The 27,220-nt window shown below is 33.1% G+C and overlaps 1 protein-coding gene across 1 annotated transcript in view; it reads left to right on the top strand.

Annotated features, from left to right (window-relative positions):
- Nucleotides 1-26,119, top strand: part of LOC128993079 (uncharacterized) — a 56,287-nt gene extending 30,168 nt beyond the window's left edge. Inside the window, exons 6-9 of the mRNA XM_054416837.1 lie at nucleotides 18,978-19,077; nucleotides 24,613-24,677; nucleotides 24,865-24,994; nucleotides 26,043-26,119. Coding sequence (XP_054272812.1) covers nucleotides 18,978-19,077; nucleotides 24,613-24,677; nucleotides 24,865-24,994; nucleotides 26,043-26,119 — 372 coding nt within the window. The remainder of the gene's footprint in view (nucleotides 1-18,977; nucleotides 19,078-24,612; nucleotides 24,678-24,864; nucleotides 24,995-26,042) is intronic.
- Nucleotides 26,120-27,220: the final 1,101 nt, after the last annotated feature.

Genomic DNA, 27,220 nt, shown 5'->3' with positions numbered 1-27,220 from the left:
GGTGCATGAACAAAGAGAATACCAGTGTGGAGAATGTAACAGGGATTTTGGTATTAAATTTGACTTGGTGCATCATATCGAAAAACAACATTTGCCTCAAGAAGAAGAATATAAATGTGCAGATTGTGGTAGAGTGTTTGATTTTAAACAGAATTTGATAATGCATATTAGGAATTCTCACTCAGGTAGAAATCACGGTTGTGAAATATGTGGGAAAATGTTCAAGTCAAAACAAATGTTAACAAATCATTTCATGACACATTCTGATGATAAACCGTACGTCTGTCATACTTGTGGCAAAGCATTTAAAAGGGAACATAATTTACAGCAGCATGAGAATACACATAAAGATAGCAGACCTCATGTCTGTAATATATGTGGTCAAACCTTCAAACTAAGAACCCATGTCAAACAACACATGGCTGTCCATGGAATCACCAGGAATCACAAGTGTGTTGTCTGTGAGAAGACTTTTGCTAGCAAAACCCAACTGAACACTCATCTGTCAACTCATTGATTGTGTTGTAACAACATCCCTTACAAAGCTGTTCACGTCAACCATGAATAGATTGTAATAATATGTTTTTCAAACAAGGCTTTTATCAGTATTATCATTAGAATTTTTACCTTTTCCAACTTGAAGGTCAATGCAGTTTTAAGTCAATTATTGCTGTTTGGTTATCTTTCAGCGAATTTCCCTGTAGGGAAGTAGCTATTACCCTAGGGGGCACAGTATGACCTTGGCTCGAGACTGATTTACTTTTTCATTTTGATGTCCCTAAAGACCAAAAACACTATTCGTTCAAATTTTTATTTATGAATAAATAAATATATTGTATATATAATATATATGTCTTTGAAGGCGATAACTTGATTAATTTGTCTGATTTTGATGAAATTCAGCTTGAAAATGTGGATAAATTTAAATGAGTTCGCAAAACAGCTTGATCGGACCACGGGAACAGTGGGTGTTTTATAGTGTAAAAATCGGGTTTTCTAATTGTTGAGTGTCAAAACACAATATTTCCCTATTTCTCTCAAAATTATTTTGAAGAGCTTAAAAAAACAAATAATTTAGTATTTGTTAAAAGTTTTTTCGTACCCTCATTGGTTACAAAGAAAATTCAAGAAAGTGTCATTCTAAAATTCTCATGTTATTCTTATGGAGAATATTGTTAACTCTTCTTGTTTGCTTGTTTATGGATATATTTTGAACAATCTTGGTAAATTTATTTATTTTATACCAAGTTATTAATATTCTACTGCAACATACACTTCATTAGCCTCCCTGTAGCAGTTTTCTAGGTACTCGTTAAACCTAATGTTATTGAAATTTAATTAATTTAAAATGAAAGCAGGCAAATGGGAAGTCACTTAGTTTCCAGGTTTGCTGTGACGGGGGTTGTTTAATAAGTTTCTAATTTTTGTAAAATTCATTCAGTTGTATCATAGGCTACAATCTTTTTTTGAGCTTCGTAAAGTGTGCTCATTTAAACCTATTTTATGTAGTCAACCTTTTGTAAGAAAACTATTCTGTAGAAATTTGTTATGGGTTAGAAATTAGAAATTTGTATCTTAAGCTCCAACTAGCCAGGCATGAGTCAGCTTCAAAAATAATTTAAAACATAGTACTCCACCTAAATTTTTTTTGGAATGAAGTAAATTGTTATGTTAAGTATTTAAGCTAAATAAGGAACATCATTTTTGAGCGGAGCACAGCAAAGTGCTTTGAGATCTACTTAAATGCAATTTTTTTTTACATCATTAGGGCTGAACACATTTCAGCCAAACTGGCAAAGATTGTTTTAACAAAGAGTATAAAGGTTTGTGAAGAAATAACTTCAATATGATAGTGGCTATCGACGGTGTGATTTAAAGGTCACGGAACGGTGTAATGTATTCTATAGTATCCAAAGGAATGAAACTATGTGTATTAATTATAGCCATTAATGTGTACTCTTTTAAGCTATTACTATGTTTTATCCCGTAAGAGGGACAGCCCACGAGGAGTCAGATAGAATTCAAAGATTCCTTTGATTTGTAATGTTCATTATACTGTGGAGCACCCCTAGAAGTCAGAAGTATATCTTAAACGTAAGCACAGGTCGATATGCAAGTTACATTGAAAGTCCATATTAGTAGAAGAGAATACTGCAAATTTGTGATAAAAATAACAACTGGGCAAAAAATGGCAGATTTGGTTGTCCGTTTGATTTCGGGTTTGTGTGGGTAACTAAATAAGACCTGTAATTTTATGCCAAACTTGACCTATGCTGCTATTGGAGAATTTTGTCTCGCTCAGATTTAATTATTCTCAGATTTTAGACATTGGCTTCAATAAGTAAGAATAAAGAAATAAGTAAGATTATAAATGGTGTAAAGGCCCTGCAGACACCAGGGCTCAGGAGGCTCGAGTCAAGCAAAAGAATACTAACAAATTGACGTCTGAGAAATTGTTCAATAAATTAACACCCATCTTAGAATTTTCTTATTTCTAAAAAGTTGTGTGCACATTCAGCACAGCATTGTGTGTGATTATGGAATTCTCGCTCTTAACCTGCAAAAGGTACCTAAGCAAAAGTTAAGATAGTGTAGATGTTATTGTTCGTTAATGCATGACTATCCCTCCCTAGTGAAAAAATTTAATTCCAATTTCAATTTTGTTGTTTAAGGTCCTTATATGTTAGTTTTACAACACAATTGAATAACTAATAAGTGATCCATGTATGATACTCAGCACTGGCAAAATAAGTTACTCGATGGCCATGAAAAGTTAAGAAGTCTGAAGAAGTCAACAAACGAAACACAGTACAAGACCAATCACTTTAAACCGTCTGGATACATGAAATTGCATTATTATTTTCTCCTAAATCCTAAATCATGTATTGTGTTTTACTGAAAACTTGTGAAAGTGAAGTATTGACTGTGAATCATATAAAATCTTCGAGAAAATGTTTTTCCACAATAAACTAACTGATGTTTGAAGAAGGGTAAGTTTAAATATATTTAGAGTTGTTATTATTTTTACATTATTACTGTTATTTTATTATAATTTATTTTTATTATTTATTTTTATTTGTGAGAATGTGATTTTAAAATTCATTAAATCTTTTGGGAAAAGCAACACGGCTTAAAAAGAGAGTAAAAGACAAATGTGAATTTTATAACCAAGTAAAACTCACTTTCTTAATCTCATTTTTTTATCAAAAAATTATTCAGGTTATAGTAGGCCATAAATGTATACATCTGCATAAACAAGTATTACATAGGAGCCCCAAGGAAAAAGGTTACAAACAGGAAAAGTTAAACTTGCAATTAGATAATATCTATATTGCAAACCTATTTAATCAGTAAATTGAAGGGTTTAATACATCAGTGATAGTTTTCAGCTAGAGTCAAAAGATTTGTTTAGTCTCTGATCACGATATTGTTTCCGAATTTTACAAGAGTAAACAATGTTTTACCCAAAAAAAATTGTAAATCTGTTAACAGTGATTTTGATATCTAGGAATTTACTGGCAAGGTTTCTAAGTCATCTCAATATTTCTTATTTTAATCCTAAAGTCAATTCCAAGTTTACTGTACTTAAAACCATACATAATGTTTTATATACTTGAATATAATTTTTGTACCCTATAAAACCAGGAATCATGTGTGAATTTTGATAACTGGGGCGAATGTCTGTGAATCAGATGTAAGTTTTGTAATGGGACCGTGAAATTTGACATTTTAAATAAGCGCCCGTGTTCATTTTTTGAGTTGTTGTGCAAAGTGAAAAAATCTCGAAACTAATATGATGTTGATATGCTGGAAAAGTCGCTGTGGTCGTAAGAAATTATCATGGACCTTTGCTGTAAACAAGGTAAATCATGACAGATGTTGTCACAATTGCCAGACATGATCATATAAATCATTATGAGTTTTGACATATGTAAGGCGGGATAAACTTGAATGAGTTCGCTAATGATCGGACCATGGGAATGGGGTTTCACCGGGGCTAAAAATGGGTTTTTCTCATTTTTAACCGCTAAAACATAAAATTTATCAATTTTACTCCAGACCTTTTTAAGATCTTAAAATAAAACAAAAAAATTACACACTTTATTAGTTTCCGTGTAGCAGCTAACCAAGATACTCGAAACATAAATGTTAATTTAATAGATTAATTGAAAATCAATCCAGGCAAATAGAAATTCGCTTAGTCGGCAGGTTTGCTGCAGCTGGGGTTTTTAAAATTAGTATTGTTGATGGTATTTTTTAAAATTAGTGATTTATTCATTCCTTAACCCTCCCAGTGTTACTTGACGAAAATTCGACAAGCAGCACACTTTGTGTAGTGTTACTTGTCGATTTTTCGACACGCAGACATCGTTTACGGCGAAGGCTCTATGACTGACTGAATCGGATTGAACTGGATCGAGTTAGGTATCGTTCTTTCCGTAATATTCTAAGCTTTCTCCAGAGGTCTGTCTCTAAGCGCTGTTCATTTTAGTTCCGAAAATATTGTAGCAGACAGCTGACGTGCGTGTATTTGTAAACAGCTAGGTTCCCCCGGACCGATGACTGATGTGTTTTATTACGTTTATCATTGTTTTAGTGTTAAAAATCAAAAGTAGTGATATACGTGGTGCATTATAAGAAGATTTAAGTGGTTTTGAAGTGCTGGTTGATGATCCTGAAGAAGTAGGTAGTGATATTGATGTAAATTATCAGCCAGATTCCTAGCTATGGTTAGGCTATGCATTCTTAGCTAAACGCTATGTACTGAAATCAGTTTTTTGCCCATAACTTATTTATTTGTAAATATACTTCCTTATATTATTATATATTTGTAATCCTCATAAAATTTAGAACAAAGTGGCTATTTTCAAATATTTATAGGCCTATAATTTATACAATTTCATTGAGCGCGAACTTATTTTTTTTTTTGAAAATTTTCAAAATTATATTTTTTTTTACCTAAAATTTTTTTTTTGAAAAAATGTTCCTTATGTTTTATATATAATATTGAAGCCCATGATTTTCCAAACAAAATGGTATATAGAACATTAGAATTAACATTGTTTTAAGCTTCTCAGATCCGTTTTAATAAAACCTTGCAAATGCGCCAAAAATAGGTGGACATTAAGGCCTAAACTATGGACACTTGGAGGGTTAAAATTCGTTATGACCTTTGTAGTATTTTAGCGCATGTCTTGTATGGATGCCAGTAGAAAAGCAGTATTAGCTTTAATAGTCATTATGTGGTGTAGTGTGCATTTATGATATTGTCATCATGTGTGTCTAAAAACCAAGATCGCGACACTGTCGTAATCATATATTTTTTGGGTTCAGGGGGATCTAAAACAGATATATCCACTGATAACTTAAACCCGAAAATTTGTACAATACTTTCTAAGTACTATGTATAGGGGGAGAATGTAAAACATCATATTGTTCGTCATGATTGTAACAAAATCTTGAAGATCCCCTGTAATTATTGTAGTCTCCCACAGTTGAGACCAAATTATAGTATGACATCTGATATAACCCATTTTTGTTTAATTTCCAGTTAATTGTTATAAACCGGTACCTAAAGCCAAACGTGATGTGGCCCCCTCAAGAGCATATGTTATAAGACCTACAGAATTACAGTATTGAAACCTAGTGAAGTATATGAAAAGCATCTGGTTCAGAAACATTATCATTTTTAAATACCAACCAACATAATTACTGTATTTATTTCAAACAATTTAACTTTTTTACCCACCTATATTTATATTTAGGTTCTAAGCATGAACTTAAAAAAAATTATCACACATTACAAATGGTTAAGCTATTCTGTAAACAACATAATGCCAAGCAACTTAACTGGCTTGCCATTGTGTTTTGTTCAAAGTTAAAAGCAACTAGATGTAATAGAACAAATGAAGGATCACTTAAAGGCACTATCAATAAGGATAGCTAAGCCCAGGTTCAAGCTGTTGTAGAATTGTTTTATGATATTCTAGGGTCAAACCCCTTCTGATACCAAGGACACTCTGTGCAAATACTGCAATATCTTAAGTTTTATCCTAAAACTATACAGTAGTGTCTGCAATTGGAGGTTCAGTCTGAATATTAGTTTTGGTGTGTTTCAGGTGCAAAGTGAAGGAGGAAAGTGCACAGCTCAGTTGAATGGTGTTCTATGTGAATGTGTTCAGTGTAAAAAGGCCTTTGACTCTGAGATTATGCCAAATAATGCAGGTTTCCAACTAGAATATTTCAAATGTGCACTCTGTGCCCGCAAATACAAATACAAGGAAAGTTTGATTGCACATCTTAAAGGATCACATGACAATAAGAAAAGTCACCAATGTAATAAATGTGCCAAATCATTTAGCCAAGTCTCTTCGTTAAACTACCATGTCTCAAATGTACATTCAATAGAAAAGCCAGAAAAAAGAGAGATTTGTCCCATCTGTAAAACAGATTTTTTAAACAAACCTAGTTTAAAATCCCACATGCGTCGTGTGCATTATAAATTGAAAAAAAATCCCAGTGTTAAATGTAACCTTTGTAACAAGTCATTTACAGATAAAAGTGGTCTAAAACGACATACTTCTGTGATGCATGATCAAAAGGAATACAAGTGTGCAGAATGTAACCGTGATTTTGGTTCTAGATCGCACTTATTGCATCATATCGAAAGACAACATTTGCCTCAAGACGAAGAATATAAATGTGCAGATTGTGGTAGAGTGTTTGATTTTAAACAGAATTTGATGATGCATATTAGAAATTCTCATTCAGGTAGAAATCACGGTTGTGAAATATGTGGGAAAATGTTTAAGTCAAAACAATTATTAATAACACATTTCACGACACATTCTGATGATAAACCGTACGTCTGTCATACTTGTGGCAAAGCATTTAAAAGGGAACGTAATTTACAGCAGCATGAGCATACACATGCATATAACAGACCTCATGAATGCAACATTTGTGGAAAGACGTTCAAACTAAGAACCCATGTCAAACAACACATGGCTGTCCATGGAATCACCAGGAATCACAAGTGTGTTGTCTGTGAGAAGACTTTTGCTAGGAAAACCCAACTGAACACTCATCTGTCAACTCATGGATTGTGATGTAACATCCCTTACAAAGCTGTTCACGTCAACCGTGAATAGATTGTAATAATATGTTTTTCAAACAAGGCTTTTATCAGTATTATCATTAGAATTTTTACCTTTTCCAACTTGAAGGTCAATGCAGTTTTAAGTCAATTATTGCTGTTTGGTTATCTTTTAGCGAATTTCCCTGTAGGGAAGTAGCTATTACCCTAGGGGGCACAGTATGATCTTGGCTCGAGACTGATTTACTTTTTCAATTTGATGTCCCTAAAGACCAAAAACACTATTCGTTCAAATTTTTATTTATGAATAAATAAATATATTGTATATATAATATATATGTCTTTGAAGGCGATAACTTGATTAATTTGTCTGATTTTGATGAAATTCAGCTTGAAAATGTGGATAAATTTAAATGAGTTCGCAAAACAGCTTGATCGGACCACGGGAATAGTGGGGGTTTTATAGTGTAAAAATCGGGTTTTCTAATTGTTGAGCGTCAAAACACAATATTTCCCTATTTCTCTCAAAATTATTTTGAAAAGCTTAAAAAAACAAATAATTTAGTATTTGTTATAAGTTTTTTCGTACCCTCATTGGTTACAAAGAAAATTCAAGAAAGTGTCATTCTAAAATTCTCATGTTATTCTTATGGAGAATATTATTAACTCTTCTTGTTTGCTTGTTTATGGATATATTTTGAACAATCTTGGTAAAATTATTTATTTTATACCAAGTTATTAATATTCTACTACAACATACACTTCATTAGCCTCCCTGTAGCAGTTTTCTAGGTACTCGTTAAACCTAATGTTATTGAAATTTAATTAATTTAAAATGAAAGCAGGCAAATGGGAAGTCACTTAGTTTCCAGGTTTGCTGTGACGGGCAGGGCCGGATTCAGCATTTTGGCGCCCCTAGGCCCAATAGTATTTCCGCCCCCTATTCTGGTCACAGTTTCTTTTCTACAAACCTTTATTAAAAACTATATCATGCATAGGCCTATGTTAATTGCTTGAACACCACTCATCGTCAGAATTTTATCATTTCAAGTTTTTTTAAGAATTGTCTTGGTTAGCCTTAACAAAATGCCGTCTTAAACACTTTTGGCAATTTTATGTTTTTAGCAAATGCTCACGCTTGTGGGATCGAAACAAAAAAAACCAACGCACAGAGCATTCCTGCAAAAAAGCATGTCCATTGTTTCCGATTTCAGGCCCCAAAACATGAACTCCATAACAGTATGTGATACCATAGATTAAACATAATCCTTTAGTAGATTTGTCATCCTTAGGGATTAGCTAAAAACAATTCTTTTTATTGAGGTTATTTTTAAAACCTAGTTTGTCGAAAATAAAACGATCTAAGCATAAACAATAGGTCGTACCCTGGTTATATATATTTTTTTTAACAAGTATTTATTTACAATCTATTCCATACTAGAACAATAAAAACAATAAGTAAATTTAATAACCATGGTTATATTACAATAAATTAAACACACAACATAGAACTATCCCTAAATAGAAACAAGATTACGTCAAAACTAACTTCCAGTGTTACCAACATGAACTAGACATGAAAAAAATATTTAGAATTAACAATATGGTAAGAAGTCGACTTGAGTTTATAGTTAATCTATGGTAGTACTGCATCCAGATTATATTTGCAAAGCAAAACAAAGCAATAGTCCGGCCAACTATAATTATCCTCAGGTCTGAGCTGAGGAGAAAATGACACCATTATTGGTGCTTTGGAGGGGATTAAATTTTTCTAAAGCCTGTTGCAAACTCAAATAAATATTTTTTCGTTATTGAATTTTAAAGGTAAACTTATCGTATTTTTAATATTCAACAAAACGTTTTATATATTTTAACTTGACCCTACAGGTTGTTGTAAACTGATCAAAAGATTAGTTAATAAATTTTCTTTATGTGAGGTGAGGGTGGTAACACGCATGCCCCCCTAATCACTCTGATCAGTATTGCCGACCCCGAGGCAGCATAGTGGCAGTGCTAAGAGTACAGTGGCAATACGAAGCGTACCGCTCGGGCGCTCGACAACATCCCTATACAGCCTACTCCATAACCAATGTTTGTTACAAATGTTGTAACGAAATTGATGCGTAATGTTGAAAAATAGTTTAAATATTCTAACAATTATTTCTCCCAATGAGTTTCAAAATTATAATGCTTTATTAACAAGAGTTTTTTTTATCAACTTGCAAAATATTTTAAGCTATGGCTATTTATTATATTTTTAGATATGAAAAAAATATTTTTCCTCTCGGCCGTGCGCCCTCTGGGAGCTTGCGCCCATAGGCCCGGGCCTACTGGGCCTATTGGGAAATCCGGCCCTGGTGACGGGGGTTGTTTAATAAGTTTCTAATTTTTGTAAAATTCATTCAGTTGTATCATAGGCTACAATCTTTTTTTGAGCTTCGTAAAGTGTGCTCATTTAAACCTATTTTATGTAGTCAACCTTTTGTAAGAAAACTATTCTGTAGAAATTTGTTATGGGTTAGAAATTAGAAATTTTTATCTTAAGCTCCAACTAGCCAGGCATGAGTCAGCTTCAAAAATAATTTAAAACATAGTACTCCACCTAAATTTTTTTTGGAATGAAGTAAATTGTTATGTTAAGTATTTAAGCTAAATAAGGAACATCATTTTTGAGCGGAGCACAGCAAAGTGCTTTGAGATCTACTTAAATGCAATTTTTTTTTACATCATTAGGGCTGAACACATTTCAGCCAAACTGGCAAAGATTGTTTTAACAAAGAGTATAAAGGTTTGTGAAGAAACAAACTTCAATATGATAGTGGCTATCGACGGTGTGATTTAAAGGTCACGGAACGGTGTAATGTATTCTATAGTATTCAAAGGAATGAAACTATGTGTATTAATTATAGCCAGTAATGTGTACTCTTTTAAGCTATTACTACGTTTTATCCCGTAAGAGGGACAGCCCACGAGGAGTCAGATAGAATTCAAAGATTCCTTTGATTTGTAATGTTCATTATACTGTGGGGCACCCCTAGAAGTCAGAAGTATATCTTAAACGTAAGCACAGGTCGATATGCAAGTTACATTGAAAGTCCATATTAGTAGAAGAGAATACTGCAAATTTGTGATAAAAATAACAACTGGGCAAAAAATGGCAGATTTGGTTGTCCGTTTGATTTCGGGTTTGTGTGGGTAACTAAATAAGACCTGTAATTTGATGCCAAACCTGACCTATGCTGCTATTGGAGAATTTTGTCTCGCTCAGATTTAATTATTCTCAGATTTTAGACATTGGCTTCAATAAGTAAGAATAAAGAAATAAGTAAGATTCTAAATGGTGTAAAGGCCCTGCAGACACCAGGGCTCAGGAGGCTCGAGTCAAGCAAAAGAATACTAACAAATTGACGTCTGAGAAATTGTTCAATAAATTAACACCCATCTTAGAATTTTCTTATTTCTAAAAAGTTGTGTGCACATTCAGCACAGCATTGTGTGTGATTATGGAATTCCCGCTTTTAACCTGCAAAAGGTACCTAAGCAAAAGTTTAGATAGCGTAGTTATTGTTCGTTAATGAATGACTATCCCTGCCTAGTGAAAAAATTGAATTCCAATTTAAATTTTGTTGTTTAAGGTCCTTATATGTTAGTTTAAAACACAATTGAATAACTAATAAGTGATCCATGTACGATACTCAGCACTGGCAATATAAGTTACTCGATGGCTGTGAAAAGTTAAGAAGTCTGAAGAAGTCAACAAACGAAACACAGTACAAGACCAATCACTTTAAACCGTCTGGATACATGAAATTGCATTATTATTTTCTCCTAAATCCTAAATCATGTATTGTGTTTTTATTGAAAACTTTTGAAAGTGAAGTATTGACTGTGAATCTTATAAAATCTTCGAGAAAATGTTTTTCCACAATAAACTAACTGATGTTTGAAGAAGGGTAAGTTTAAATATATTTAGAGTTGTTATTATTTTTACATTATTACTGTTATTTTACTATAATTTATTTTTATTTGTGAGAATGTGATTTTGAAATTCTTTAAATCTTTTGGGAAAAGCAACACGGCTTAAAAAGAGAGTAAAAGACAAATGTGAATTTTATAACCAAGTAAAATTCACTTTCTTAATCTAATTTTTTTATCAAAAAAATTATTCAGGTTATAGTAGGCCATAAATGTATACATCTGCAAAAACAAGTATTACATAGTAGCAACATAAGTATTACATAAGTATTACATAGGTATTACAAGGAAAAAGGTTTCAAACAGGAAAAGTTAAACTTGCAATTAGATAATATCTATATTGCAAACCTATTTGCAGAAACGGTGCGAGCCCTGAGGGCTTAGGTCACATGTTGGCCTGACTTGAAGTAATGTGACAAACAATTCCAGGTCTGTGTCCAACAGAGTAGAGGGGGTTTTTTAGTGAGTAGTCTGAAAATTTTCAGGAGTCTCACACTACAGGCTGGCTACCTGTGTGCGTAAAAGCATTTTCCCTCCTCTCCCTAAAAAAAAATACCCCCGCCACAGCAAACCTGCAGACTAAGCGAATTTCCATACACACAGCTGGAATTCCACTAAATTGTTCCCTTAAAATTGTCAGATTTATTTCCTATTTAAACACATCATTAATATTAATGAGTACTTAGGTTTGCTGCTACAGGGAAGAAAATAGGGGGGTTTTATTGAAACATTAATAGCTCAGTATGAAGTAAACAAAATTTCAAAATTTCATTAAGATATGTCCATAGACAAGCAAGCTGCAACACTGTATTTATTCTCCATAAGAATAACATGGTAATTTTAAATTTACATTATTTTGCGATTTTTCCGTAACCGTTAGGCATGCAACAATGCTTCAATATACTAAATTATTTGTTTTTTTTTAGCTCTACAAAATGGTTTAGAAAGAAATTGCAAAATTTTATGTTTTCAGGGTGAAAAATTAGAAAAACCCATTTTTACCCCATAAAACCCCCCATAAACCCCTGTTGCCATAGTCCGATCATGCTGGTTCGCGAACTCGTTCGAATAAATGTCGGTTTACACGTTTATACCAAATTTCATCAAAATCGGATCATTTTTGCTCGAGTTATCGCGCTAACTGACATATATGAATTTGAACGGATGGTGTTTTTGGCCTCTGGGGACCTCAAAACGAAAAACTAAATCGGTCCCGGGTCCAGGTCTTACCATGAGACCTACGGTAATAGCTTATTCCCTATATGGGAAATTCGCTAAAAAAAAAAAAATATTGCAAACCTATTTAATCAGTAAATTGAAGGGTTTAATACATCAGTGATAGTTTTCAGCTAGAGTCAAAAGATTTGTTTAGTCTCTGATCACGATATTGTTTCCGAATTTTACAAGAGTAAACAATGTTTTACCAAAAAAAAATTGTAAATCTGTTAACAGTGATTTTAATATCTAGGAATTTACTGACAAGGTTTCTCGAGTCATCTCAATATTTCTTATTTTAATCCTAAAGTCAATTCCAAGTTTACTGTACTTAAAACCATACATAATGTTTTATATACTTGAATATAATTTTTGTACCCTATAAAACCAGGAATCATGTGTGAATTTTGATAACTGGGGCGAATGTCTGTGAATCGGATGTAAGTTTTGTAATGGGACCGTGAAATTTGACATTTGAAATAAGCGCCCGTGTTCATTTTTTGAGTTGTTGTGCAAAGTGAAAAATCTCGAAACTAATATGATGTTGATATGCTGGAAAAGTCGCTGTGGTCGTAAGAAATTATCATGGACCTTTGCTGTAAACAAGGTAAATCATGACAGATGTTGTCACAATTGCCAGACATGATCATATAAATCATTATGAGTTTTGACATATGTAAGGCGGGATAAACTTGAATGAGTTCGCTAATGATCGGACCATGGGAACGGTTTTACGGGGGGGGTAAAAATGGGGCTTTCTCATTTTTAATCCTTAAAACATAAAATTTATCAATTTTACTCCAGACCTTTTTAAAGATCTTAAAAAAAAAAAAAAACTTTATTAACACACTTTATTAGTTTCCGTGTAGCAGCTAACCAAGGTACTCGAAACATAAATGTTAATTTAATAGATAATTGAAAATCAATCCAGGCAAATAGAAATTTGCTTAGTCGGCAGGTTTGATGCAGCTGGGGTATTTTAAATTTACTATTGTTGATGGTATTTTTAAAAAATTAATGATTTATTCATTCCTTAAAACTCGTTATGACCTTTGTAGTATTTTAGCGCATGTCTTGTATGGATGCCAGTAGAAAAGCAGTATTAGCTTTAATAGTCATTATGTGGTGTAGTGTGCATTTATGATATTGTCATCATGTGTGTCTAAAAACCAAGGTCGTGACACTATCGTAATCATATATTTTTTGGGTTCAGGGGGATCTAAAACAGATATATCCACTGATAACTGAAACCCGAAAACTTTTACAAAAACAATACTTTCTTTATATAGGTACTATGTATAGGGGGAGAAAGTAAAACATCATATTGTTCGTCATGATTGTAACAAAATCTTGAAGATCCCCTGTAATTATTGTAGTCTCCCACAGTTGGGACCAAATTATAGTATGACATCTGATATAACCCATTTTTGTTTAATTTCCAGTTAATTGTTATAAACCGGTACCTAAAGCCAAACGTGATGTGGCCCCCTCAAGAGCATATGTTATAAGACCTACAGATTTACAGTATTGAAACCTAGTGAAGTATATGAAAAGCATCTGGTTCTGAAACATTATCATTGTTCAATACCAACCAACATAATTACTGTATTTATTTCAATCAATTTAACTTTTTTACCCACCTATGTTTATATTTAGGTTCTAAGCATGAACTTAAAAAAATTATCACACATTACAAATGGTTAAGCTATTCTGTAAACAACATGATGCCAAACAACTTAACTGGCTTGCCATTGTGTTTGGTTCAAAGTTAAACGCAACTAGAAGTAATAGAACAAATGAAGGATCACTTCAAGGCACTATCAATAAGGATAGCTAAGCCCAGGTTTAAGCTGTTGTAGAATTGTTTTATGATATTCTAGGGTCAAACCCCTTCTGATACCAAGGACACTCTGTGCAAATACTGCAATATCTTAAGTTTTATCCTAAAACTATACAGTAGTGTCTGCAATTGGAGGTTCAGTCTGAATATTAGTTTTGGTGTGTTTCAGGTGCAAAGTGAAGGAGGAAAGTGCACAGCTCAGTTGAATGGTGTTCTATGTGAATGTGTTCAGTGTAAAAAGGCCTTTGACTCTGAGATTATGCCAAATAATGCAGGTTTCCAACTAGAATATTTCAAATGTGCACTCTGTGCCCGCAAATACAAATACAAGGAAAGTTTGATTGCACATCTTAAAGGATCACATGACAATAAGAAAAGTCACCAATGTAATAAATGTGCCAAATCATTTAGCCAAGTCTCTTCGTTAAACTACCATGTCTCAAATGTACATTCAATAGAAAAGCCAGAAAAAAGAGAGATTTGTCCCATCTGTAAAACAGATTTTTTAAACAAACCTAGTTTAAAATCCCACATGCGTCGTGTGCATTATAAATTGAAAAAAAAATCCCAGTGTTAAATGTAACCTTTGTAACAAGTCATTTACAGATAAAAGTGGTCTAAAACGACATACTTCTGTGATGCATGATCAAAAGGAATACAAGTGTGCAGAATGTAACCGTGATTTTGGTTCTAGATCGCACTTATTGCATCATATCGAAAGACAACATTTGCCTCAAGACGAAGAATATAAATGTGCAGATTGTGGTAGAGTATTTGATTTTAAACAGAATTTGATAATACATATTAGAAATTCTCATTCAGATAGAAATCACGGTTGTGAAATATGTGGGAAAATGTTCAAGAGAAAAGATCAATTGAAAATACATGTCTTGAAACATTCTGATGATAAACCGTACGTCTGTCATACTTGTGGCAAAGCATTTAAAAGAGAGGGTAATTTACAGCAGCATGAGTATATACACAGAGATAACAGACCTCATGAGTGCAACATTTGTGGAAAGACGTTCAAACTAAGAACACATGTCAAACAACACATGGCTGTCCATGGAATCACCAGGAATCACAAGTGTGTCGTTTGTGAGAAGACTTTTGCTAGCAAAACCCAACTGAACACTCATCTGTCAACTCATGGATTGTGATGTAACAACCCTTACAAACCTGTTCACGTCAACCGTGAATAGATTGTAATGATATGCTTTTCAAACAATGCTTTTATGAGTATTATTGTTATAATTTTTCTACCTTTTCCAACTTGAAGGTCAAATGCAGTTTTAAGTCAATTATTGTTGTCTGGTATTCTTGTTTAATATGTTTTCTCATATTTGTCAAATTCATTTAGTTGTATCATACAATCCTTTTAGCGAATTTCCCTATAGGGAAGTAGCTATTACCGTAGGTCTCATGGTAAGACCTAAGCCCGGGACCGATTTACTTTTTCATTTTGATGTCCCCAGAGGCAGTGGCGTTGCTTGGTTAAATTCCAGGGGGGGGGAGAATCCTCAAATTTCCCAACTGCCTAACATAGATTTCCCAACTATTTTTTTTTAGAAATCAATTTCTGTACCGGTACTATTTTTAAAAATCTACAAATTATTATACTACACTGCAGTAACATTCAATTCAGTATTTATAAACTCGCATTAACAAAACATAGCTAGTTTTACATCCTATACAAAATTACTCAATTTCTAAAACTTCTACCAATTCATAATGAAATTTTATGACTTCAAAAAGCTTGAACAAGTAATGTTTCGAATCCAAAAAACTTTAAAAACCATTGTGGTAGCAGACGTAGCAGTGTAAAATTTTAGTGATATAAAATAAGCCTCAGAGTACAAATTAGTGGGTATAGAAAATATATTTTATTACAAAATAATGAAATTAAAATACTTTTAGAAGTTAAGATCAACATTTTAACTTTCATAAAACTTACAGCTAGGGTAGGCCTAAACAAGTTTGTAATGATGAAATATTAATATCAGTGTTGTGAATAATATTACTCTAGCCTAGAAAGGAATAAACCTAAAGTAAGACTCGTATAAAATAAAAACGTTCAACTTGGTTGATAATAAACTTATACATACAATAAAAATGTTAACCTTCATCTTCATCAAACTAGAACTTAGACAAAAATCAAACTTAGAGTGAAAGTCAAACATCAAATTTTAGGTTATGTTTTGTCCACGTAGATCTGTTTCAGAGTGATTAGTTGATTCATTTTTGTAAATCCTTAATTAGGAGTGATAAATAACTTGTGTAGATTTTTAAAATATATTCAGAGAATAAATATTCCATTTAGTTTATTAAAAATAAGAGTTTTAAAGGTAATACCGATACACAAAACCTATGTTTAATGTTATTTTAATCTGCTTATTAGCAAGTACTCCGGTCAGTTAGCCTGCTCCAAATACCACAAAAAAGGTATAAAATATATTTCATGTGACTGACGTGAAAAATATTTTTGAATTTCTTGTAAACACTAACAAACAACATAATTGAACAGAAGAGCTACATTGCTTGCACTTTCAAAATTCAAACTTGCAGACGAATCATTCAGAATAATCAACACAGGACAGGATCAAGGTACCCAACATGCGTCCAATAAGGAACAAAATTTCTCGTAAACGAAATTCCAACAAGCTTTACCGCTAATTGATTATTGATTTCTTAAAATAAGGCGTGTTTAGCCATGGTTTAGCCTTGTTTAATCAAAGTTAAATTAAATCAAAGAAGCGTCAAGTTTATTTGTCCAAGTCAAAGAAATTTTTCCCTTTGATGGATTTTTGCAAATATTTAAATTTTGTTTAGTTTAAAAATATATTTTTCTTGTATCCGACTTCTCAACTGTCCCAACTCATGGCAAGGAAATTCCCAACTTTTCTCTTTCCCAGATTCTAGGGGGGGGAGGCTCCCCCCCCTACCCCCCCCAAGGCGACGCCCCTGCCCAGAGGCCAAAAACACCATTCGTTCAAATTTTTATATATATATGTGTCCATCCGCACGATAACTTGAGTAATTTTTGTCCGATTTTGGTAAAATTTGGTTTGAAGGTGTAAGGCGGGATAAACTTGAATGAGTTCGCGAACCAGCATGATCGGACTATGGGAACGGGGGTTTATGGGGGGTTTTATGGGGTAAAAATAGGTTTTTCCCATTTTTGACCTTAAAAACACAAAATTTCACAATTTTTTTTCAAACCATTTTGTAGAACTTAAAAAAACAAATAATTTAGTATATTGAAGCGTTATTATGCGCCTAATTGTTACGGAGAAAATTCAAAAAAATTGTAATTTTAAAATTCCCATGTTCGTCTTATGGAGAATAAGTCAACTGTTGTAGTTTGCTTGTTTATGAACATATTTTGATCAAATTTGGAAAATACATGAATTTCTTACTAAACCGCAGTACCTTTTAATATTTTACATAAAAAAACTTTTTTACCCTCCCTGTTGCAGCAAACCTAAGTAGGTACTCCTCATTAAACTAATTCTGTTTAAATAGGGAATAAATGTGATATTTTTAAGGAGACATTTTAGTTTAAATCCAATCAGGCAAATGGAAATTCGCTAAGTCTGCAGGTTTGCTGCGGCGGGGGTATTTTGAGTATAACAACTATAAAGAATAAAGAATAAATAATAAATAAAGAATTTTTTTGAACATCAAAAATATTACGTTAAGTATTTGAGCTAAATAAGGGACATCATTTTTGAGCGGAGCAAAGCAATGGAGGCCAAAACCACCATCCGTTCAAAATTTTATATATATATTTTTAAATTTTTTTTGCTCGTATCTGCGCAAGACCCCACTAGAAAAAACAGGCCATGCTGCAGCGCGGGCAGCGCAACACTACGTCACAGTGGTGGATAGTTGTACTAAACTCTTACCATTACAATCTGACAAACAGCCAGCTTGTTTATTTACCAAAAACATATGGGAATGGTGATGGCAATGAATTTATCAATGAAATCTATCCACTAGTGTGACGTCATGAATCCTGCAGCATGGCCTGCTTTTTCTAGTGGGGCCTTGATCTGCGCCAGTGGCATTTTTATCTCATGCTTGAGATAATATTTTGCTATAAGGTAAATTTAATGACAGTTGTACAATCAGTAAATTTTTATAAAATTTTATAACCAAGATCTGAGTAGAAATTATTACAATCAATTCTTGTGCCCTGTGCTAAGTAAAGTGATAAATGAACCCAGAGTTGATATCACGCATAGGTACATGGTTACATATCTGGTTCAGAAACTTAATCATGCTTTAGTTCAAACTAACATAATATTTGTTTATATATTGATTAATTTGACTTTTTGTGACGTATAAACTCCAAATTGCTAAACATTAATCATTGTAAAAGACAACAAAATTTTGAAATATTCAAATGGTAGAATTATTCTTATCAAGAATTGTAATTGAATCCTTAACCATATAGCTGGCCCACCATGTTGCTTTGTTCAAGGGGAAAATCATTGAAAGATTGGTGTTGGTATAAATGTATGATGGGAAAGCAGTAGTAGTGGAATGTATTTCCAAGCACGAAATCAATCCAATCAATCAATTAATAATCAAATTAACGTGTTACTAATTACATCCAGCTGATAATTTTTTTCAGGTTCACCAAAAGTCACAATGAAGGATAGCTAAGCTTAGTTTCAAACTGTCAATAATTGATTTATAGTATTCTAGGTTGGAACCACTTCTGAATAGCAATCAAACTCTGCAACTGGAAATAAATCATTGCAATATGTTAAGTGCAATTCTAAAATCGTTCAGTGGGTGTTGTTAACAGTTAGGTTCAGTCTGAAGATGAGTTTTGGTGTGTTTCAGGTGCAAAGTGAGGAAGAAAAGTGCACAGCTCAGTTGAATGGTGTTATTTGTGCATGTGTTCAGTGTAACAGGGCCTTTGAAACTAATATCCCGCCAAATGGTTTTAATAATACATGTTCCCTACAAGAATATTTTGAATGCACATTCTGTCACCACAAATACAAACATAAGCATGATCTAATTAGGCATCTTAACAATTCACATGCCAATAATAGGCCAGTACTCGAGTCATGTCAATACTACCAGTGTACCACTTGTTCCAAATCATTTATGAGTTACCATGGGTTAAAGTTACATATTTTGCACACACATTCAGGAAATTTTAAAAGGCAGATTTGTACAATATGTGAAAAAGGTTTTGTAAATAAGACTACCCTAAAATTACACATTCGTAATGTGCATTATCAGCTGAACAAACATCACCGTTTTACATGTAAACATTGTAATAAGTCATTTGCACATGAAAAAAGTCTTAAATATCATACTTCTATGACGCATGTGCTTACCAAAGAATACAAATGTGCTGAATGTAACAGTTATTTTGTTACCAAAGAAATATTAAAGCATCATATCAAAAGACACCATCTTCCTCAAGAAAAATATGAGTGTGCAACCTGTGCTAAAGTGTTTTCTACCAAACAACAATTGTTGAACCATATTAGAAATCATACCTCAGGTACAAATCATGGTTGTGAAATATGTGGGGAAATGTTCAAGAGAAAAGATCTATTGAAAAGACATTTCTTGACACATTCTGATGATAAACCGTACGTCTGTCATACTTGTGGCAAAGCTTTTAAAAGAGAGTGTAATTTACAGCAGCATGAGTATACACACAGAGATAACAGACCTCATGAGTGCAACATTTGTGGAAAGACATTCAAACTAAGAACACATGTCAAACAACACATGGCTGTCCATGGAATCATCAGGAATCACAAGTGTGTTGTCTGTGAGAAGACTTTTGCTAGCAAAACCCAACTGAACACTCATCTGTCAACTCATTGATTTGATGCTAGACCTTTGTCAAGAGATATTTGCATATCCATTCTAATAAATAATTTATAATCTGTTCAGATGAATATTATATTTTTTACATTGATTTAAATATAGTCATTAGTTATTTTTCCTTTTTGTTGTCAGGGGCCCATTTCATAATAAACTACAAGTTACAATTTACAACTTAATTTCCATTAGATTTGCATTGGGCGATCAGCTGATTTACTAATAATATTAGTTTGTACTTTATTATGAAATGGGCCCCTGCATTTTTTGTTTTTAATCTTTGTTTGCATGATTTGGTTTTAATTTATTCAGCTATAATATACAACCTTGTATTACACATTGTAAAAGTTCCTGTTTCATAATCAAATCATTTGGTTTAATTTAGTCCGGTTACATTCATATAGTCCATGTCATGTAACTAAAGCAATTTACAAATAATAAAAGAAGAAAGAATTTTTGAAGTAATAAACAAACTCAATTTTTATCTTAAACTTTTTACTAAACATGATTGAGGGGTACACATAATTGGCTAACTTTGGAGATTGCTAACCCCATGCCAATTTTCCTATCCCCAAAATCGGTTGTTGTCCATATTCAACAAACTTATCGTTTTTGGGATTGGCTGACTTCGTAACCCACTAACCCGCATAGCTAAAGCGAGATCCAATAATCTTTTTTTTAAATAAATCAATTAAAACCAAGAGTGAGGGATCACCACTGAAATACAAGGGTGGCCATAACTGAAATAAAAGATAATACATAGCCGCAAATGTCAATACCACACCTAATAAAGGACTACTAAAGGAATATAATCAATACAAAAAAAGTAGCAATACATTTTGAACCATGAGTTGTCAGGTTTATTTTATGAATAGATTTAAATTAAAAAGCTTGTTGTCCAATGTTATGTTTGATTGTGATATTAAAGAAATTTTCTCCTAATGGTTATGTGCTTAAATAGAAATAAGGTTTACAATATTTTAAAAACTGCTCTAAGGTGTCTTCTAATCTATTTTAATTTCCTTCATTTCAGCTAAAATTAAGATGAATGAATTTTAATATTCTTAACGTTGGCTTTAACTGAGTAGCCGTGTTGATTTTACATAAACGTTACCAAAAGAGTTATAAGAATTATAACATATGTTTATAACAAGCCATCTAGAGTTAGTATACAAGTATCAAATTACAGTACAAAAGAGCATAAATTTCTTATACTGGCCATAAACTTAAAATCCATACAAAGCTAGTGTCAAAGTGTGTCAAGTGTAGAGAAACGATGTAATAAATTAAAGTTTTCTCCAAAAAAAGGCAATTCAGTTTGAAAAAATAATCTTACCTTAAGTTCAAGTCCAAAACATTGCTTTGAATGACAATGCCCGACCTCATACGGTGAATCACCCTCAAGATCTTTAATAATGGGTGTTGATCTTCATTAATGCTACTATGTATCATTGTGGAACAAAAAAAATATTGGTGTGATATTCCCATTATATGCTAACGTCAACCAGATTGCAATCACCATTTTACTATTTAGGAAAAAACACAACAATAAAATCAAAAGAAATATACTTATACTTATACAGTGTGTAAATTAAGTCTTGAAACAAATCTGTATTTTTAAAACAGAAACAGATAGAAATATTCTGTTTGTAGCATTGATTCCGCAAAGGTTCCGCAATTTTTTACACTAAACAAATTGTTTAACCTCCCTAACTTGGTAGGGGGTAGGGGATGACTTATAGTTTTCAAATAGCAACCCCCATTGAGTGACCCCTCATTTTGAAGGGCTTGTCAAAAGAAATACAATGATGCAAACCCGAAGTAGATATTTCATCCCTAGACAAAATGGCAGGTATTCCAAAATGAGTGCTTTTTGGCATAAATCAAATATTTGAATACCCGCCATTTAGGCTAGGGATGAAATATCTACCTCGGGTTTGCGTCATTGTATTTCTTTTGACAAACCCTTCAAAATGAAGGGTCACTTAATAGGGTTTGTTATTTTAAAAAAATAAATCACCACCCCTACCCTGAAAGGTGTTAAAAAATATTGTTGATGTAAAAAATTGTGGAACCTATGTTAACAATCAATTCCACAAAAAGAATATTTTTATCTATTTCATAAAAAAAAAAATACATAAGTTATTTGTGAAATTGGTGCTTTTTTACATATAGTAAATCAAATTTTGGAATACCTGCCATTTCGGCTAGGGGTGAGATACCCACCGTTTGCATCATTGTGTTTCTTTTTACAAATCCTTCAAAATGAGGGGTCACTCAATTGGGGTTGCTATTTGAAAAAAATAAGTCAACCCCTACCCTGTTAGGAGTGTTAAACAATATTTTTTATGTAAAAAATTACGGAACCTTTGTTAAAAATCAACGCCACAAACAGAATATTTCTATTTATTTCGGTTAAAAAATAACATATTTGTTTCACGACGTAATTTACTAACTGTATAATACTTATACAGTAATACCACTTATCCTGGGTGTCCCAGAAAGAAATGCACTTTTATTTTGGGGAAAGCCGAGAGAGATAAGATAAGGTCTTTGTAGCTATGCCCGTAGAAAATCATTTGCCATGGATTGCTCTACCGTTGAGCAGCGTGCTTTCTGTTTACGCGACTATTACCAAATGCTTTCTTGTGTGACAATTCTACGACACTTCCGTGCTAAATACAGACTTCATTATCTCAACCAAACACCATCAGTGAACATAATTAAATGCTGGGTACGCAAATTTAAAGCTACAGGATCAACTATAAACCCTTGTCCCTTCGGTCGCCATAGAGTTGTTCAGAACAACATATTGAGCGTATTACGAAATTGGGCCGTATTTCTTTGGGGATAACCAAGGGAACACTGTGACAGTAGATTTCCAGCAATACAAAACAATGATTGATGATCACAGCCGTTCTTGCAGACGTGACCTCGGGATAACAGGTAATAAGGCAGCTGTTTTGTGGGAAAGTCATTTCCATATTTGGTGACATTAACTTTCCTCCGAGAAGGCCAGACCTAACTTCACTAAACTTTAAGGGTATCTATAAAGTAGGGTGTACAACAAAGCTACTATTACCCAATATCGTCTAAAGCAAAATATTCGTCAGGAAATTAAAGCCATTCCACCAAAACTCTGCCATCAAGTCTTCACAGATGTAAGGTTTCGTTTGGCGGAGTGCCGGTGCCAGAGGGGTCTACATCTGGATGATGTAATTTTTCACAAGTAATTCCCTGATGTGTACAACAAACATTTATTCTTGCAAAACTTGCTCTAAATAAAGCAATTTTTCTGTTTTATTTGTTTTAAAAGTGTATTCCTTTCTGGGACACACAATATAATACTTATATGACATAAAATCTGGTGATTTTCTGTTTTCAATCTGGGTGACGTCAGCCTATGGAGTATCACACCTATGTTTCTTCTTCCACCATCACTTTGTAGAAAAGTAGCATTTTAGTTGCTTTTTCAAGTGTATGTAATACAACTTTTTCCTTGTATGAACTTTTTATTTTATTATAAAACATTCCTAACTTTCTGACCAGTCCTTGCACACCAATATTGTAACAAGAGTCTTAAGGAAAACCCATTGATGTGTATTGAGGAAAACCATGGATGTTCTACTTTGTATGACAAGCCTAAGCCTCCTGCACAAGCGCAGCATTTCTTTATCTTATTGTTGTGACATTCCGCGATCTATGTGATTAACGTTTGCAGTTGACTTATTTACCCTAGTGAAGTCTATTTCCCTACTTTTGCATTTTGGGAAAGATAGTGGCTTATGAGCAAGATGAAGCCGAGTGCGGAAAACAACTATCGAGCTCGAAAATGAAACTTTTGCAACAAGTAGTGAATTATACTTTTCATCGCGATGCAGACAATCACACAAATCATTATTTAAGAACTATTTAATGCATGCATCATTATTTAAAGCATGTTGTAAGGGAAATGCAGTACAGTAGACTCCCTCTTATTCAGACTCCTCGGGACCGAGGCCAGTCCGGATAATGGTTTTTATGGACGCCCCCAAAAACTTGTTAAAACGGACCGTTTAATTGCATACTGCATACAGTATTTGACTTAAATTTATGAGAGCATTGTATCACAGTGATCATTTGTATATTGAGCTTGTGATCACTGGTCTCAAATCTTTCCCATGAGAACAGTGGTTTTAGTACCGCCCACTTCCTGCCGATCTAGTTCGGTGAAACCGATGTGCTAATAAAAATCCAGTTAAAGAGATGTCATTTCCGCAGAGTGTAGTCCGGTTAAAAGGTGTCCAGATAAGATGGAGTCTACTGTAAATACAAAATGTATACAATGTGTGATCAAACCGTTTGGAAGTAAATAATTTACACTGGATTTTGGTTTGTATATCATAGTATGTATATGTTAGTGGATATAATAACTTCTGTTGACAGAAGCTTTGATGATTTGTGAAATTGTTTAGAAACAAGGTGAGTGGATATATCAATTGTTATATATGTATATAGTGCTTGCCTATTAGTCAGATGGTCTCCTGTTCAATGCTTGCAGAAGCTTGTGGTTTGTAACTGGTCCTACCTCATATGGTTTGTGTCCTAGATCATTGAGCTTTTTTTTCAAAAGTTATGGCTTAATAATTAGCTGAGAGGCTTTCATCATTCATGTCACCCATCCCTCACACATCGTCCCTTAATGTAAGAACCTTGGTAAGTCAAAATCCTACATCCTATAAATCTTCAAATACATTAGTCTTATTCAAAACCAGTACATGTAAACTGCTTTAAAGGGATTTTTCAGAATTATTTTATATTATATCAAGTTCTATCTTTGGATTTTATTGAATGAGATATCAGGGGCAAAACTATTTTGTAGTAACTATGGACAATGTTGCAGGATGAAGATTCTTCTGCTCCAATACCTGAAGAAGTATGCACAGGAACACAAGACGGTATCTTGTGTCAATGTGATAGCTGTAAAATGTGTGTGAAGAAAATTGAACTTTCCATTGATAAGGAGGTCACAAGTAAAGACAGCCTGAAACCATTTCCCTGTAACATTTGTAATATGAGATTTTCTTTAAAGTGCAGGTTGGAAAAACATTTAAAGGTTCACAAGGGACTAAAGTTGTTTCCATGTGACATCTGCAAAAGAGCATTTACACAAAAAAGTACACTGAAATATCATATGAAATCACAACATTCCACCAATAAACAAGAAAAAGAGCAAAAAAAAGAAATTTGTCAGTTTTGTTATAAGAGTATCTGTGCCAAAAGGCTGAAAGCTCATATTGAAACCGTCCATTTTCGTAAGACCAAAAGTCTTTTTTATGAATGTAAAGATTGCGGAAAAAGTTATAGTCATAGGGATCCTCTCAGAAGGCATATAAATATGATCCATTTAAGAGAACACCAATATAAATGTGCGGAATGCCAAAAAGTGTTTTATGACAAACAGGTACTTCGTTTTCATATCAAAATATCACATCAACAAAGCGAAGAATACATATGTGCAATATGTGATCGTACTTTAAAAACAAAAGCAAGTTTATTGATACACATAAGTTTACACTCGGCAAACACTATATGTTGTGAAATTTGTGGGAAAGCGTTTAAACAGAAAAATCGCTTAAAAAACCACATGATTATACACACGGATGATAACAAATTTACCTGTCAGTTGTGTGGTAAATCATTTAAAAGAGAGTGTAATTTAGAGCAGCATGAGCTTACACATGCAGATAACAGACCTAATGAGTGCAACATTTGTGGAAAGACATTCAAACTAAGAACCCACGTCAAACAACACATGGCTGTCCATGGAATCACCAGGAATCACAAGTGTGTTGTCTGTGAGAAGACTTTTGCTAGGAAAAAACAACTTAACACTCATATGACAACTCATGGATTGTGATGTAAAATCTTTAACACCAACTATTTAGGTAGATATTTTCCTCATATAGTAGAACTCAAACTTTGCTATACCATCGCAAGCAATTGCAAAACAAATCTGTGAAGCCTTCATGACCGAAAAATTAACACAGGACAATGATAACGTTTCCATCTGTATTACAGGAGATCATAAAGACGATAATGATGTTTTCATGTTCACTGGTGACAATGAAGACAAGATTGCAGTAAATATTCAGTAATTGGCTGCGATCAAGGCTTCTGCCTTCTTTAATAACAATTCTCACTCCTATACCTAGATTAAGGGTTTTGAATTCTTTTTTAAATCAATTTGATAGGTGATTAGAATGGTTAGAGTTTTCAGGATTGGAGTTCTTCTGTAGTTTAGTTCTAATCCTCATGGAAATATGCAGGGGTTATGTTATTGATGTATTCGGTTATTATTGATGTAGTTTTGTGTGTCTATAGTTTATTGTTTATAGATTTGTGAGCAATTTACCAAAACACGTTTTGCCAAAGTATCATTTATTAAATATTATTCATTACAAAAGATGTGAAATCAATGTAACCCCTTTCCCAGTATAAATTAATTCCAAACCATTTTGATCATGAATTCAATAAAAACGAAAATATAATAATTATAAAGTAAAACGTATGTTGAAATTACATAAAATAGGATTATGGCACTAAAATTAATTTACAATAGTTACAAATCTTTTGTCTTTTGGAAATTAAAATTTAATTTTTGTCCATTCAAGTCTCCATGTTTGTTTAATTAGTCTATACTATATTTTACAATTTAAGTTAATCGTAAACTAAAAATACCCCTGCTGCGGCAAACCTGCCGACTGAGCGAATTTCCAGGTTTGCTGCTACAAGGAAACTAATAAAGTGTGTTTTTGAGTAAAATATTGATAGCTTAGTACATAAAAAATAAATTTGCCAAGTTTTATCAAAATATATCCATAAACAAGCAAACTACAACATTTGACAATATTCTCCATAAGAATAACATGGGAATTTTAAATTTACAATTTTTTTAATTTTCTCCGTTACTAACAATCGAACAAAAATACTTTTATATACTAAATTATTTGTTTTTTTAAGCTCTTTAAAAAGGTCTAAAGAGAAATCGGGAAATTTTGTGTTTTGAAAGTCAAAAGTGAGAAAAACCAATTTTTACCCCATAAAACCCCCCGTAAAGCCCCGTTCCCATGGTCCGATCGTGCTGGTTCGCGAACTCATTCAAGTTTATCCCGCTTTACACCTTTAAACCAAATTTCATCAAAATCGGACAAAAATTACTCAAGTTATCGCGTTCACGGACGTATATATATATATAA

Source organism: Macrosteles quadrilineatus, unplaced genomic scaffold (genome assembly GCF_028750875.1).
Source record: "Macrosteles quadrilineatus isolate MER2022 unplaced genomic scaffold, UCM_ALF_1.0 Scaffold_4__1_contigs__length_99947679, whole genome shotgun sequence".
Lineage (NCBI taxonomy): Eukaryota > Metazoa > Arthropoda > Insecta > Hemiptera > Cicadellidae > Macrosteles > Macrosteles quadrilineatus.
This window is presented reverse-complemented; position numbering and strand designations above follow the sequence as displayed.